Source organism: Carcharodon carcharias, chromosome 5 (assembly GCF_017639515.1).
Source record: "Carcharodon carcharias isolate sCarCar2 chromosome 5, sCarCar2.pri, whole genome shotgun sequence".
In the NCBI taxonomy this organism is placed as follows: Eukaryota; Metazoa; Chordata; class Chondrichthyes; order Lamniformes; family Lamnidae; genus Carcharodon; species Carcharodon carcharias.
Window position 1 is genome coordinate 75,387,883 of NC_054471.1, and position 16,675 is coordinate 75,404,557.

General features: G+C 42.0%; 1 protein-coding gene and 1 long non-coding RNA gene across 4 annotated transcripts in view; one reads left to right on the forward strand and one right to left on the reverse strand.

Moving 5' to 3' along the window:
• dst (dystonin) overlaps positions 1–12,493 on the reverse strand; it is a 576,136-nt gene extending 563,643 nt beyond the window's left edge. Inside the window, exon 1 of one of the 3 annotated variants that reach the window (XM_041188904.1) lies at positions 12,293–12,493. In XM_041188904.1, coding sequence (XP_041044838.1) covers positions 12,293–12,392 — 100 coding nt within the window. In that variant the 5' untranslated portion in view covers positions 12,393–12,493. The remainder of the gene's footprint in view (positions 1–12,292) is intronic. The other 2 variants (XM_041188906.1, XM_041188907.1) reach the window with 2 other exon arrangements.
• A 117-nt stretch (positions 12,494–12,610) lies between these two features.
• Positions 12,611–16,671, forward strand: LOC121278458. The gene is made up of 3 exons (XR_005943152.1): positions 12,611–12,644; positions 14,344–14,452; positions 16,615–16,671. It is a non-coding gene; the product is annotated as an uncharacterized LOC121278458 (long non-coding RNA).
• Positions 16,672–16,675: the final 4 nt, after the last annotated feature.

Sequence of the window (16,675 nt, forward strand, 5' to 3'; positions counted from 1 at the left end):
AAAGTAGTAGGGCTAGAGTTTCCACTTTGGGTGTCAAATCCCAATCGTGAGCCAGCGGAAAAGTATTGGAAACATAAGTACACATAGTTTTAGGTATACCTCACTTATGTTTAAAATCCCCGATCTTTTGCATAGATCAGTCGACATGGCCTGATTTGTGGTGACATTATTTGTGTAACCACTACCCCAATGTATATCTGTTCATTAGTATTTTTGAAGCAAAGGAACAAAGAATAGAAATAATTACCACTCTAGCACTGATAAATAGAAGAAAAGACAAAAACACAAGAACAAGATAGAGAGAGCACGAGCAAGAGAAAACAACCATGAAGAAAAGAAAACCATGAGAGAGAAAAAGAATGGGGGGGTGGAAATGAGTCTACAGACAAGAAAAAGGAGAGAGAGAGAGAACAGTGAGGAAAGAAACAGAAAAAAAATAAAGGTAGCAAGGAAAAAAGGGATGCAAATCAAAAGCCATACAGAAACACAAGCTCTACAGTAAATAAACTCTACTTAAACAAGTTTGGGCAGTGTGTTGGGAGCACTTTTTGTGAACCATTATACAGCAGTTGGCCATCTCTTGTGAGGCATCTGTAGGAAATGGAAAAATAATCACAATACTCTGGAGGGCTTATTAAGATTGAGGGAGCAGAGTAATAACAGCTGCCCCCTACCTCTATGCAATATGTTGGATTTCAGAACACACAGCAAGTCAGTGTGCAAAAAGTGTGCCTGCACATTAAAATTCTGTACATTGGTAATCACAGGGAAATATTTAAATTCCAGACCACCAACACACACGCACTTGAGCTTCCATAACATTTTAAAGAATCAACTGGCACCCTTTATGGGCAAGGAATTTCAAACAACTCAGACTAATGGGACATATAAAGTGAAATATTGTGACATCTTGGACTGAACTTGCGTGAACTGAGCATGTCCCAAACTCTTGTCCTCTCGGGTCACACTGCTGAACAAAGAAAAGTGCAGGACAGGAACAGGCCTTTCGGCCCTCCAAGCCTGCGCCGATCATATTGCCCGTCAACTAAAACATTTTGCACTTCCGGGGTCCGTATCCCTCTATTCCCATCCTATTCATGTATTTGTCAAGCTGCCTCTTAAATACCTCTATTGTACCTGCTTCCACCACCTCCTTGGCAGCGAATTCCAGACACTCACTACCCTCCACGTAAAAAACTTGCCCCGCACATCTCCTCTAAAGTTTTCTTCTCTCACCGTAAATCTATCTCCCCTAGTAATTGACTCTTCCATCCTGGGAAAAAGCTTCCAACTATCTATTCTGTCCATGCCACTCATAATTTTGTAAACTTCTATCAAGTCGCCCCTCAATCTCCATCGCTCTAGTGAGAACAATCCGAGTTTCTCCAACCTCTCCTCATAGCTAATAACCTCTAGACCAGGCAGCATCCTGGTAAACCTCGGCACCCTCTCCAATGCCTTCATATCCTTCTGGTAATGTAGCGACCAGAATTGCACACAATTTCCAAGTGTGGCCTAACCAAGGTCCTATACAGCTGCAGCATGACTTCCCTGCTTTTATACTCAATACCCCTGCCAATGAAGGCAAGCATGCCATATGCCTTCCTGACTACCTTATCCACCTGCGTTGCCACTTTCAGTGACCTGTGAGCCTGTACACCCAGATCCCTCTGCCCATCAATGCACTTAAAGGTTCTGTCATTTACTGTATAATTCCTGCCTGTATTAGACCTTCCAAGATGCATTACCTCGCATTTGTCCGAATTAAACTCCATCTGCCATTTCTCCACCCAAGTCTCCAACCGATCTATATCCCGTTGTATCCTTTGACAATCATCTTCGCTTTCTGCAACTCTTCCAACCTTAGTGTCGTCTGCAAACTTACTAATTAGCCCAGTTACATTTTCCTCTAAATCATTTATGTATACTACAAATAGCAAAGGTCCCAACACTGATCCCTGCGGAACTCCACTAATCACAGCTCTCCATTCAGAAAAGCACCCTTCCACTTCTACTCTCTGTCTTCAATGACCAAACCAATTCTGTATCCATCTTGCCAGCTCACCTCTGATCCCGTGCAACTTTACCTACTGTATCAGTCTGCCATGAGGGACCTTGTCAAAGGCCGTACTGAAATCCATGTATATAACATCCACTGCCCTTCCATCGTCAATCACCTTTGTCACTTCCTCAAAAAACTCGATCAAGTTAGTGAGACACGACCTCCCCTTCACAAATCCATGCTGCCTCTCACTAATACGCCCATTTGCTTCCAAATGGTAGTAAATCCTGTCACGAAGAATCTTCTCCAATAATTTCCCTACCACTGACGTAAGGCTCACAGGCCTGTAATTTCCTGGATTATCCCTGCTACCCTTCTTAAACAATGGAACAACATTGGCCATTCTCCAGTCCTGTGGGACCTCACCCATAGCCAGTGAGGATACAAAGATTTCTATCAAGGCCCCTGCAATCTCCTCCCTTGCCTCCCTCAGTACTCTGGGGTAGATCCCATCTGGCCCTGGGGGCTTATCCACCTTAATATTCTTCAAGATGCCTAACACCTCCTCTTTTTTGATCACAACATGATCCAGGCTATCTACACACTCTTCCCTAGACAAATCGACCGCTAAGTCCTTTTCTTTGGTGAATACTGATGAGAAGTATTCATTTAGTATCTCTCAAATTTCTTCTGGCTCCACACACAGATTCCCATCTCTGCCCCTGAGTGGGCCTATCCTTTCCCTGGCTACCCTCTTGCTTTTTATATATGTATAAAAGGCCTTGGGATTTTCCTTAATCCTGGTTGCCAGTGACTTTTCATGACCCCTTTTAGCCCTCCTGACTCCTTGCTTAAGTTTCTTTCTACTTTCTTTATATTCTCCACAGGCTTCATCGGTTCCCAGCCTTCTAGCCCTTACGAATGCTTTCCTTTTCTTTTTGACTAATCTCACAATATCCTTCGTTATCCAAGGTTCCTGAAACTTACCATGTTTACCCTTCATCCTAGCAAGAACATGCCGGTTCTGAATTCTTATCAACTGACGTTTGAAAGCCTCCCACATGTCAGTTGTTGATTTGCCCTGAAACATCCGCCTCCAGTCTAGATTCCTCAGTTCCTGCCTAATATTGTTATAATTAGCCTTTCCCCAATTAAGCACCTTAACTCGAGGACTCCTGTTATCCTTATCCACCAGTGCCTTGAAACTTACTGAATTATGGTCACTTTTCCTGAAATGCTCCCCTACTGAAACTTCAACCACCTGGCCAGGTTCACTCCCTAATACCAGGTCCAGTATTGCCCCTTCCCTAGTTGGACTATCTACATATTGTCTCAGGAAGCCCTCCTGGCTGCACCTTACAAATTCTGCACCATCCAAACCCCTAGCACTAAGTGATTCCCCGTCAATATAGGGAAAGTTAAAATCACCCACAACACCCCTATTGCTTTTACATCTTTCCAAAATCTGCTCAGAGACTCTAGAGTGCACACAAAATCAATCGTAACAATTATTTGCATATAATCTCAGTATGAAGAAACCTTGATATTCGGTTGCAATTTATCTGAAAGTGAGGCAACTGTGCTAATAAATAAGGCCTTTTAAAAATCTTCAGGGCCACAAAAATATATAAACAAAATTGGTCATCTGTTGTCTGGACTTCCAAACTCAGAAGACTAGAGTATACAGATCACACTAGCCTTGGGGTTGAACAATTTTGTGCTAGAACATTGGAAAATACTGGTTTGTAAAAGAACAAGTCTATAAGGATCCAACAGGATGTCCAGTCATTCTCTGAAACCCCTCTCAACTGCCCACTCAAGCGTCACCAGTTCAAACTCCTGCTAGGAGTTCAATTTTTTTTTGTCATGAAGATTGAGATCATCCATTCAGCTGCCTCTGGCACAACACTTCCCTTTGTCAACCGAGCAAAACTTCCCAGATCATTAACTCCTGCCAAAGCTTTACATACAAACATATAAAATGGGAGCAGAAGTAGGCCATTCAGCCCTTGAGCCTGCACCACCATTCAATAAGATCATGGCTATTCTGTTTGTGCTGAGTTCCACATTCCCACCTACCCCGATAACCTTTGATTCCCTTGCCTAACAAGAATCTATCTACCTCTGCCTTAAAAATACTCAAGTGACCCTGCCTCCACCACCTTCTGAGGCAGAGAGTTCCAAAGTTGCACAGCTCTCAGAGAAAAAAATTCTCCTCATCTCTGTCCTATAAATGCAACCCCTAGTTTTAAAACTGTGCCCCTTAATTCTGAACTGACCCACATAAGGAAACATCCTTTCCATGTCCACCTTGTCAATATTAATCAGGATCTTAGCTACTTCAATCAAATCACCCCTCACTCTTCTAAACTCCAGCAGAAATAAGCCCAGTCTGTCTAACCTTTCGTCATGAGTATATGCTCATTCCGGGTATCAATCTAGTAAATCTCCTCTGAACCACCTCCAAGGCAGTTACATCCTTCCTTAAGTAAGGAGACCAAAACTGCATATAGCGTTTGAGACGTAATCTCACCAATACCCTGTATAACTGAAGCATAACATCCTTATTTTTTTGTTCAATTCCCTTTGTAATAAAGGATAGCATTCCATTAACCTTCTTAATTACTTGCTGTACCTGATTACTAATTTTTTGTGACTCGTGCACGAGAACACCTACATCCCTCAGTTCCTCAGAATTCTGCTATCATTCTCCATTTAAGTAATACTTTGCTTTTTTATTCTTCCTGCCAAAGTGAACAACTTCACATTTTCCCACATTTTGCTCCATCTGCCAAATGTTGCCCACTCACTCAACGTATCTATATCTGAACTTCAAACCTGCATCATTTTCCAATTCTTCTCCTATCTCCATCCACACCCAGCTCAATTTTTCAATGAGGTCCACCTCCTGCTTCTTTGGCCCTATTCCCACTATACTGCTGACCACCTAACTTCCCCTCCTGGCTCTCATAGGGATGACATTGTAAATATGCCCTCTCCTCTATTTGTCTTCCTCCCTTTCAAAGCCACCATTCATCACCCCTCTCCAGGAGGAACAAACCCTCAAACTTTCCACCTTTGTAAACTCTCACCCAGCACCAACTGCCCTTCCTGTTACAATATCCTTGAATGTACTGTCACCTCCCAAATCTTTTTCTTTTTCCCACAACTCGGTGTTTAATCTCTCCAGTAAGGCTTCCACCTGACATCCTCTACAACTGTTGTGCACTATTGCTCCAAGTCCTTTATCTATCTGCAGCTTTTGCCCCATTGACCACACCTCCCACCTCAAATGCATATCCTCTATTGTCAAGGTCAATGGAGAGCCCTCATTTTAATCCACCATTACTTAACCAACCATTGTAATTCCTCCTCCCATCCCCATACTATTTGTTTTCCCCTTCCTCATTTATATGCTACCCTAGAGTGACATCATCCACTGATACGGGGGTCAGGTTCCACATTAACACTGTCGTCATCCAACTCTATCACTCCATCCACTTTCTCAATCCCTCCACTACATGTGTTATCAGGCTGCTTGTTCAACTTCAAGTTCTGGATGAGCCACAATACCAACCAGTTAAAGAGTGAATAATTGTTTTGGTCTTCCCAATGAATCCATCACAAACTCCGTACCCCTGTCATGGATTTGATTCACCTCCGCAGATACTATCTTAAATGGACACTGGCTATTTACAAATATCAGTATTCTATTTGAGTCCAAGCTAAGTCCTCAACTTCATACCCTTTCCACCACCAAGTTTATCCATGCCAATCTCCACCCAAACTCAGTCCATCTTTTTCTGAAAGTTGGTTTGAGGGAGATATTGATTAAATTCAAAGCAGACTAAAATTCCATTTAAGAATGCATCTGATTATTAGATTGGAGGAGAATGACCAATACAAGTGTGTCTGGCAACTTAGTGTGAAAACAATCTTACTTTTATAAATAAGTGGCAGCACTTTCTGAATAAAGCAGACCAGTCCAACCAGTGAGCTGTACTTAAATACAACAGCAACAAAGACCTGGGAAGAGCACTGAATGAGCAAGCTAGGGATTATTCTAACCAATTGGTGTGGGAGAAGAAGGCGGGAAGTTAAGTCAATCAGATTTGACTGATAAGGTAGAAAGTAGTTAGCGGGAGGGTATAGGCAAATGAACTCAAGGACATGAGTGAGCATCACACCAGGAAAAGGCAGACATTTGATGTCCTGAAACAGTTACTGCCCCACTGTCTAAATTTTGCAAATGCCTTTTCTTTAACCTACATATAGTAGGAGCAAGCAACTCCACAAAGTGGTTTGCACACGTTTGTTGTGGAACATAAAAAACTGAATATAAAGACAATATTTGGTCATTTAGTTTCTGCTGGCTAAATGTGAGGTAATAAATTTATTGCACTGGAAGATTTAAAAAGATTTAAGAGAAAAAGGTTCTGCATTTATACCATGCCTTCCACAACTTCAAGATGTCCCAAAGCATTTTACAGCTAATGAAGCACTTTTGAACTGTAGTCATCGTTACAATGCAAGAAACAAGGCAGCGTCTTGTGCACAGCTAGGCCCCAACAACAATGACCAATTCACATGTTTATTTTTAGTAACACCGGTGAGGGGATAAGTATCAACCAGGATACTCTGGAGAACTCTCCTGATCTTAAAATAATGCCATGGGATGGGAGGGCTGACAAAGCCTTGGTTTAACATATAATCTGAAAGAAGGGACCTCTGATAGTGCAGCACTCCCTCAGTACTGCACTGGACTGTCAGCGTCTCTGGAATGGGAGTAGAAGCCATGACCTTCTAACTCCAGAGGCAAGTATGCTATCCGCTGACACCACGGGGAAAAGGGAGAAAGAGAAAAGAAGAGGAAGAGTGCATAAAACATATTACATCATGGAACATCCCAGAACAAATAAATTCAGTGTTCTGTGGTTTGACCCTTGCTTTTCAGCAAGTTCCCATGTAGTAAAGTCATACATTTCAATTTACTGGGACAGCTTTCACTTCAAGTCTGCATTGGAGGCGGGAGACTGTAGGAAGGTGCCTCTAAATAGAGCTCATTATGGAGCTAGTCTAATGAAAAATTCCAATCATGCTGCCACAAAAGGAGGTGGATTCATATGTGACATTTAAAAAGCTTTTAAGGAATTTTAGCTGTTTCAGCCTCATGATAAAATTTATTCAGTGGCACTAACTCAGAAAACACATAATCTTTGGACTGAAGGCAGTCATTTTACCCCTGACCACAAATAAACAAGAAGTAACACATTAATGTATTTAGACATTCAATCTGCTTTCAGACTTTAAAACAGGATTAATTAAAAGTGAGCAAGTGATCAATGGGAAACTTATACTTATTCCATGGGAATTATTTTTAAATCCACTGGTTACTTTAAAGTCAGCTCCACCCAAATAGAATCACAAGACACTTAAAGTTAGTTACCTCATAGAATTGGATACAATCAAATGATCTCATATGGATAACAGGAACCAACTTGGACCAACTTGTTAAATATATAGTACCTTCAACATAGGAAATCATCGCAAGGCACTGTTATCAGACAAAATTTGGCATTGTGCCACATTAAAAGACATTAAGGATAAGAGACCAAAAGTGTGATCCAAGAGGTAGCTTTTAAAGAAGAAACATAAAAGGAATGACAGGCAAAGAGGTTTCAGGGAGGGAATTCCATAGCCTTAGCAGCTGAAGGCACAATCTCCAATGTTAGAGCAATGAAAATTGGGCATGTGCAAAAGGCCAAAATTGAAGGAGCACAGGGAGATCAGAGGGTTACAGAAATAGGAGAGGGGTAAGGTCGTGGAGGGATTTGAACACAATAGATCAGAATTTCAAAACTTGTGACATTGACACAGCTGGAGTCATTGTAGGGCAGTGAGCACAGAAATGATGGTGAGCACAGTTAAAATACAGGTAAGAGAGTTTTGGTGGAGCTCGAGTTCACAGAGGATGGGGAGGCTGGAGGCTGACCAGGAGGGCATCAGAATAGTACAATCTGGAAGTAACCAAGGCATGGATGTGGATTTCAGCAGCAAATGAGCTGAGGCAGGGGTGGACAGCAGCTATTAAAACCAGAGTGTCTTTAAAGCTTTAACTTGCTCCCAGCATAAACTGACAGTGGCAATAACTGAAACACAATCCTAAATGGAAATGTGTGGGCTGAAGTCCAGCAACACTACATCACTATTCCAACATTCCAACACAGTTACGACAGGCCATCATAGTCCTGTATGGAGCAGGCCCTGACATTTCACTGGCTATAGAGGGGCACACCAAGGGAAGTCTCCAGGCTGCCTGGTCACTGCAGATGAATTGTGTAGATAAAACAAAACATAAAGATTGCAAGGTGATGGAAATGAACATTAGGAGTCAGCACATTAAACCGACTGCCAACTAGCATTCCATATTACTGTATGCAAAGAGTACATTGGGGAACCAAAGAGAAGAGCTTCAGGAAAGGTTGCCTCAATGCAGAAGCCAATTTCAGCCATAGAACTGGCATGCTAAACATTCTAAATCATGGATAATTTTAACAAAGAATCAATTCTTCAAAGCTTGCCCTGTAATGTGGAAATGGGGCATCCAGGAAGGTAAATATTGCCTTTTATTGAAACCACATCATCACTCACATTGGCTACATTATTATTACTGGTGCAGATTGTATTTTGGATGGACAATAGGACAAGCCAACATGGAATACTTTGTCATCATTTCAATTGATTGAACAGTGTAAGGTTTTGCAGGAAATTAGTTGCCACTTAATGCAAGTATAATACACAAAATTAAGACTGCTTTTGGAACTTGTATAAATTTGGGAGCAAAATGGCCCACCAAAATTTCCAAGTCTGACAGAGCTTGTATCCTATACTAAAATTCAAAGTGAAGTCTACTTATAGCAAACTTTAAACAGAGGCTGCTCACAGAATCTGCATTACCATTTTTCAGAACACATTGTTAATTTCATATAATGTATGGTAAAAACAAGGATAACTCAGATTCACAAAATTAGTGACTGCAGAATATCAGTTTTATGAGGAATACCTCAAAGTTAGAGTCATAGAGACATTTACAGCACAGGACGAGGCCATTCAACCCATCGAGTCCATGCCAGTTCACCACTGAACAATGTAGTCAGTCCCAATCCCCTGCTTCATCCCTGTAGCTCTGCAGATTTATTTAATCAAGTACCCATCCAACTTCCTTTTGAAATAATTGAATGTTTCCACATCCAGCGCCCTTGTGGGCAGTGAGTTACAGGTCATTACCATTTGCTGCATAAAAAAGTTCAATGATACGTTAACATTGGAAAATGCTGCATGGGACAGAATAGATGGTCTATTAACCCTCAAAAATGATCAAAACAGTTAACAGTAAATGGAACAGGTATCTTTAAATAAAGTTGTGCAACAGTTGCAGGCATTAAGTCCCAAAATGTTGGTGAGCAGTGTTAATCCATCACGAGGGATAAGCATTATACAGAAACAAGAGATACAGAAAGCTTTTTATGCTTTGTGCCAGATAATCTAAACAGTTGCCTACTAATTCACCTAATATGGGACATAAATGGACTGTGGGATACCTGTAGCCTCAGTATTATTTGTTCAAGCTGAATTGAATAGCACCAGTTTGAACATTTCAGAAAATTCAAGTTTAAAAGCAACATCAAATTCAATGAAGCATGAAGAGGAAAGATAACTCTTGGAACTCTGGAGGGAAAGGCACTTTAGGACCAGACTTATTGTGATATGAGTGCATCAGAACAAAGAGCCAAGATTCCACTACTGATGCATCATATGATTCTGGTCCCTTGGCGAGTGCAGCAACTGCTACTTTCACAGCTGACTCTCTACTAGTTACATTATGCAACAGCTGAGATAAGATCTAATTTTATTCATTTACAGTTTAATCTTGTTTAAAACATGGATTAAAATAGTGAACACGCCCACAACAGACAATGCCAATACACTGTGCAACACTGCCAGGTTCTGACAATCTACAACAACTTCCATTTATATAGCACCTTTAACATAGTAAAGCATCCCAAGGCACTTCACAGGAGTATTATCAAACAAAAACTGGCACCAATCTACATAAGGAGGTATGAGGAACTACAGGTGAACTACAGCTTGGGTAAAGGATAAAAAATATTCACAATGCATCCCAAATATGTCAGAGGTCAGTGATATTAACTTTATTTATTAAACACAATATATCAACTTTGACAAAAAGAACTGAACCATTCATCAGTTTCTTACATGGAAATTTTACTTAACATTCCTCAGAAGGCTCAATGAGTAGAGATACCAAATTGCTGTATGATAGTTTTTTTTAATATTCATTCATGAGATGTGGGCATTGCTGGCTTGGCCAGCATTTATTGCCCATCCCTAATTGCCCTTGTTCAGAGGGCATTTAAGAGTCAACCACATTGCTGTGCAAGTGGAGTCACATGTAAGCCAGACCAGGTAAGGATGGCAGATTTCCTTCCCTAAAGGACATTAGTGAACCAGATGGGTTTTTACAACAACCGACAATAGTTTCCTGGTCATCATCAGACTTTTAATTCCAGATTTTTTTTCATTGAATTCAAATTTCACCATCTGCCGTAGTGGGATTTGAACCTGGGCACCCAGAGCATTACCCTGGGTGCCAAGGTAATGCCAGGGAAATAAAATGCCAAGGAAATAACTCTAAAATGGGTGGGACAAGTGAACCCTGCCTTGGAAAAGACGTGGAAGTACTAATCCCTGATCACCAGTGACCCTGGTCTGTGCACAAGCACCAGTGCAGGATACAATCAGGGAGAGCCATAACACCTTACAGCCAAAGCTATGCTTATACAGAATAAGCATTTGGTCTAGATACCAGAGGCCTGTTGGTTAGAGTAGCACTGGACCCTGCACAAGCCAGCAGCTTCAGTGGAAAAGGGTGTGGTAGAGAGAGGGAAGGAAGAAAGAGAAAGAAGAAATCATCTCCTGCTCCACAACAATCCATGGAGTGTGCTACAAAAAAAAAAATCATAGGACTGCTCCCAGTGTAAAACAATACTCCTCTGTTAATTAAAGCCGACAGTTCAAATGATACTTGTCAACAGGATGAGATTCTGTTACTAATGAACATGCTGCATCCATTCTTATACATCATCCAGAAATAAATAAACAAGCAGCGCACAAAAATGATATTTGTTTAATTCCAAAAAAATTCATCAAGAACCAAAGGCAATGCAAGACTTTTTTTAAAAATAAATGCAGCAATTGTTACGATCTATGATGTACTGTGTGAAAGGGCAGTGGAAACAGATTCAATGGAAGCTTTCAAACAGGAAACTGGATTAACACTTGAAGGGGAGACAACTGTTAAACTCCGGGGGAAGAAGGTGGGAGTGGGGCTCATTAGATAATTCTTTCAAAAAGCCAGCACAAGCATGATGAGCCGAATAGCCTCCATCATTGCTGCAAGATGCTATTCTATATTGTTGTCATCAATCTGCCAATGCAGTTACAATACTGACTCAATTGTTCCCTGATCTGCACTGGGTAGCACTTCACTGCACTAAGGGACAAAGGTATCCTCATTTCTTCATAACTGCTTGGCAGATTTAATTCCCTGTTGAAAAAAAAAGTCGTGTCATTTCGTCCTCAGCTATCTTCAGAATTGATCCAATGACTAAGCAGAATCATCACCTCACAGAACAATTCCAGTCTCTTTGGAAGATGAACACACACACAAAATGCAGCAGTTTGAGATCCCTTGCTGCTGGCATACAATTCATTTACAGCATGTGTGTCACATCAGACGAGCAGTGTTAAGGCCATTTGACTGCTATCAATAAGAGCCTCAAGTGTTACACATCACAGGCCAAGTAATGGGCACATCTCTCAAACTAATCTGATTTGAAAGTGGGAGGGAAGTAAGGTCTGGCCAAATTGGGACACATGATGTTTGTTATTATTTATAGCAACTTAGATATTAAAAAAACTAATAAAAATCCAGGCAGGCATCAGTAGGCAGGAGGACTGTGAAGATAAATAAATCTGTCTCTGGATTTATATTTCTGCTCACACACTGCACATCCTCATAAAAAAAATCTGTGCATCAGTGTCTGGATCAACCAGGGGAAAAATCGACTGCAGTGCTGACAAAACACTTCATTTAGTCGTTATTATGGTCCAATCATTTGGGACAATACGCGGGCCAAAAGAAAAGGGAGAGAGAGAGCGAGAGAGAGGCGAAACCGTTAGCTTAATGCCCAGTTAAAGCGGATTTACCTTTGTACCGTTCCAAGACGTCCTCATAAGCCTGCAGATACTCCAGTTCATCGGCGTAATAGTAAGCAGCGGGTGTGAAACCCGGGGTGTAGCCGGCCATGGGTGCTGGAAGGAGCGGTCTCCAGCTCTCCTTTAACTTGGAGAGAAGGTCTGACACACACACACACACAAACACACACAGAGGGCTGGGAACTTGGCAGAGCCAGGCGCCGGGGGCGAGCTGTCTGAAGGACCGCCCCTGAATTGACAGCACCAATAGCTCGAGTTAGCCCTACCCTTATCCTTTCGCATGAATCCCCTCCCTCCCAACTGGGTTGGCAGAGAGAGAGAGAAGCCATGGACGCCGGCTCTGGTCAGTGCTTCCCCCTTGCTTCCTCTCCCTTTAAAAACACAATCTACAGCGACCGACTGCAAATCACTGCCTCACTTCTCCTTCCCCACCCTCTCAGTCCTGACCCACAGACACCCCAGCCTGAACTCTGATCCAGACTGACCCCCACCACCACGACCACAATCACCCGCCCCCCTCCCCACACACATCACCGATCAGAAATGTTTGAAGTACATTGCTTTGAATGTTATTTGTTAAACAGACTGCAGAAGATGGCGTGGGATCTCTTGTGCATAATAAACTGCAGTGTTCGGTATTGTCTGAGGATGCAGGGAGAGGAAGGGAGTAATTCCATCACATAAAAGTCTTGACCAATGCACATTTACATTAAAAAGGCATTTACATGGAAATATGTTAGAATGAAGCAAAAATGCTAAAAACTGGTTTTCAAAATGGTCCGATTTATAAATTAAATCCAACATTATAGCTTGCAACTATGATGGGTGCAAAACACGTACACCTCGGTTGGACACCTGGTTATTCGGGAAAGAAAGGTATCAAAACAATTAACTCTTAAGGCACAATCTGTGGAAGGGAATTCTTCACATTGCAACAAACTCAAGCAGTTCTTAATTTATATCATAATGTTACAGTAATTAGTATATTGTATTCTAGTATTTTCTTAGTGCATAATATAGCGTCAGTAGTAGATGCGATGTAAATATCAATGCAGAAGGGATGAACTCGTATCAATCAGACCAAATCGGCACATAATCATTATAATCAGATAACTTGGTGTGATTGCTAATGGGAATAAAATGAAAGTAAAATTATAATGCAATGCTTGTCGGCCTCACACACCGCTCTCAATTAAATCATCTCTCCAGTTCAATAGAACAAATGATAGCTTTCAGCTCAAAAGGAAATAGTGAGTAGAAGGCGTCCACCTTGTAGAGTCCTGCGGCTCTAATGCATAACAATAAGAGTCCTCAATGTGCACGGTGCAGGGCGTTCCAGATTTTAAAATGATAAATCATGAAGAAAACCTCACCGGCTATCCTGAGAACTGCTCTCTCTGCCGGGTCCAGCACCGAACCTCCATGAATTTTTCTCTTGGACCTCTCGTGTTTCGGCAGGTTCCACGGCAGTGTGTCGCCGGGAGCTGGCGAGACAGCTCCGGATCTCTGACCAGAATCATCCTCTTCGTCTGAGTAATCGGCAGAAGACATGGAACAGGGGCGAGAGCTGCTCCCCACACTCTGTACAGAGAAAGAGAGAGAGGTGGTGGTGGGGGGAGGTGGGGGGGGGGGGGGGTGGAGGCAGACAGACAAAAGATCAAATGAAACACACACACAGACACAGACGTCTACTGGCCCGCAAGTGATGAGTAGGACATATGATTTCAACAAACACATCTTAAAAAATCCGGCGTCAACCACTCACCTATAATCTTTATTTTCCTCTCTAATTAATAGACTTTCACTTTTATAAAGGTTCCAAAACACATGACTGATTTCTTATTACCGACCAACACACACAAAAACCATGAACATTAGGTGGGTTTTCTGCCGACAACAAACTGTATTTGTCTCCCCCATCAGGGCTAGCATATACTTACCATGGTTCGCAGGAAGCGATTCCTTCACCAATATTTCCTTTGTTGATGATGCAGATTTCTGGTTGATTTTAAATAGTTATATTATTTCCATTGTGCACACAGGGGAAAAAAGGATCACGCCCAGGCAGTGGTACTCCGCTTCTGTCTCCGACGCCTTTCTGAGCACCAGGTGCTGCTTGCAAACCCTCCCCAGAGTATGCAGGCTGACGAGGTGAGTGCTCTCAAATCATCCCGTGGTACATTCAGATGAAGCTCCGCGCTGGTCAAATGAAGCCAGCAGCCGCTTTATCAAGCCGCAGTTCCGGCTATAGGGGACTTCGGGTTCAGTGCATCATTCGGTGATTTGCTAGCCTCTTCTAAGTTCTTTCTTCCCTCTCTAAGCCACACAATAATGCCTTTTGTTTATCCAAACGTTGAGACACACAACATTATTATTTATAAGGGATGCTCTGGCCTCCTGGTACATTGCGAAAATCCCCTTTCTCGTCACATCCAATTGAGGAATTAACCAACTCCTGCTTTTCCGACAGACCATCCCCAACCCCAACCCCTCCTCCAGCGAAAGCCCAATGGATTTCAGGTCAGCAGCGATTGGCTGAACCTTGCAGTCAATCTCTCTAAGGGAGACTGTGGTTTGGTACACTGACAGTCAACGGTGGCATCCTAGACATTTCCCTGCATCACAAAGACAATCAATGTATTCAGGGAGGCTATAAATACCCGGAAATGATTGCAGTTTCAGGAGTGAACCAAATTTATTATTGACACTCCTAGCCCAAGAGAAAGAATGGTCGTGATCCATTTAAACACAGGAAGGTGATTTTTTTTCTTTTGCTGCTATAGGGGAAGTAGGACTAACTGGATAGCTCTTTTAAATAGGTATCATTGGCATGATGGGCTTAATGACCTTCTTTCTGTGCTATATCATTTTATGATGAATCAGTTCCACCCCCCACTTGGCCCATTGACAATAGAACATCCCAGAGTCAAAGTTCAATTCGATCAAACAGATATTAACATCTAGTCAACTTAACAGAAACAGGCCATTCACACTGGCCGGCCTTGTGCTCCTGTTTGTTTCACACGAGCCTTTTCCCACCTCTCTTCACCTAATGGAGTTGGCCAAAAAAGTGGAATTGAGGTACAAGATCAGCCAGTGGCAGAGGATGGGCTTGAGGAGACTCATGGCCTACTCCTGCTCCTACTTCGTATGTATGTTCTTAACCGATCAGCATAATCTCCTATTCATTTCTACCTCACGTGTATATCAAGTTTAACCATAAAATGCTTCGAGCATATTTTCTTGAATATCAGTCAGTCTGAATATATATATTTTTGAACGGGGGAATTAAAATCAAATTCTGCCATTCAAATCTGCATGAGAAACTGCAACATATCAAAATCACAGATGGAAATAACTTGAAGAGAATAGTTGACACGAGATTTGTAATAGTTTTTATGAAGGCAATCTGGTTTATGATTGAAAGCATTTACACGTGTAAGTCAAAATTATTTGATCCTCAGTGTTACTCAAAAGGTCTAAAAAATCAGAACACGTTTCGCTATCCAGTTTAGGATAGTACCACAATATATACAATTACCGGGTACGCTCAGAAGAAATTACATCCGAGATTCTGTTAGCTGGTTACACAAGAGGCCATTCAGCCCATCATGCCTGTGCCAGTTCTTTTAAAGAGCTAACCAATTAGTCCCTATTCTATCCCCAGAGTCCTGCACATTTCCCACCACAAGTCTTTATCCAATCCCCTTCAGCAAGTTTTGACCAAATCCGTTTTCACCCCACTTTCTGACTCTTAATATATAATTCAAATATATAACAATTAAATTGTTCATCGTGTTGTATTATTACTATTTCAAACTTTGATTTCCAAATTAGAAACGTCAGCCGACTTTTTCCCCATTGAGATTCATTGAGGGCATAAGACAGTTGAAAATATAGTTAAAAGTGGCCGATAAAGATGTTCACTGTGCTATTAAGAAACACAAAAGAAATTACACAAGATGCCAAGAGCAGGCCCAACACCATCGCCCAGAGGTGTGAGTCTCATCAATAAATTCATCAAACACAACCCTCTATCCGGAGCAGTGGAAAATATCTGGGGGAGTGGGGAGTGTTTGCTAATCGACGAGAAACACCAATGTGTTTTGATGTTAAAATGACACTCACACTCTTACAGGCTGCACAGAGATCCACAGCACCTGGTAGCGATATTAGTTCCCTTGGTCTGAATGAGATAACACTCACCGCTCTGCGTGTTGGAGTTCCCTGCACAGAGTGATAAAACTCTGCCTGCACTCGACTGTTCCGCTTGATTTTCCGTCTTCTCACCAGATGTTCCTGGTCACTCTCAGGTATCTCCACCAGAGGTTTGGACTCATCCGACACTCGCAACCTGCTGCTCCTCCGGCCATG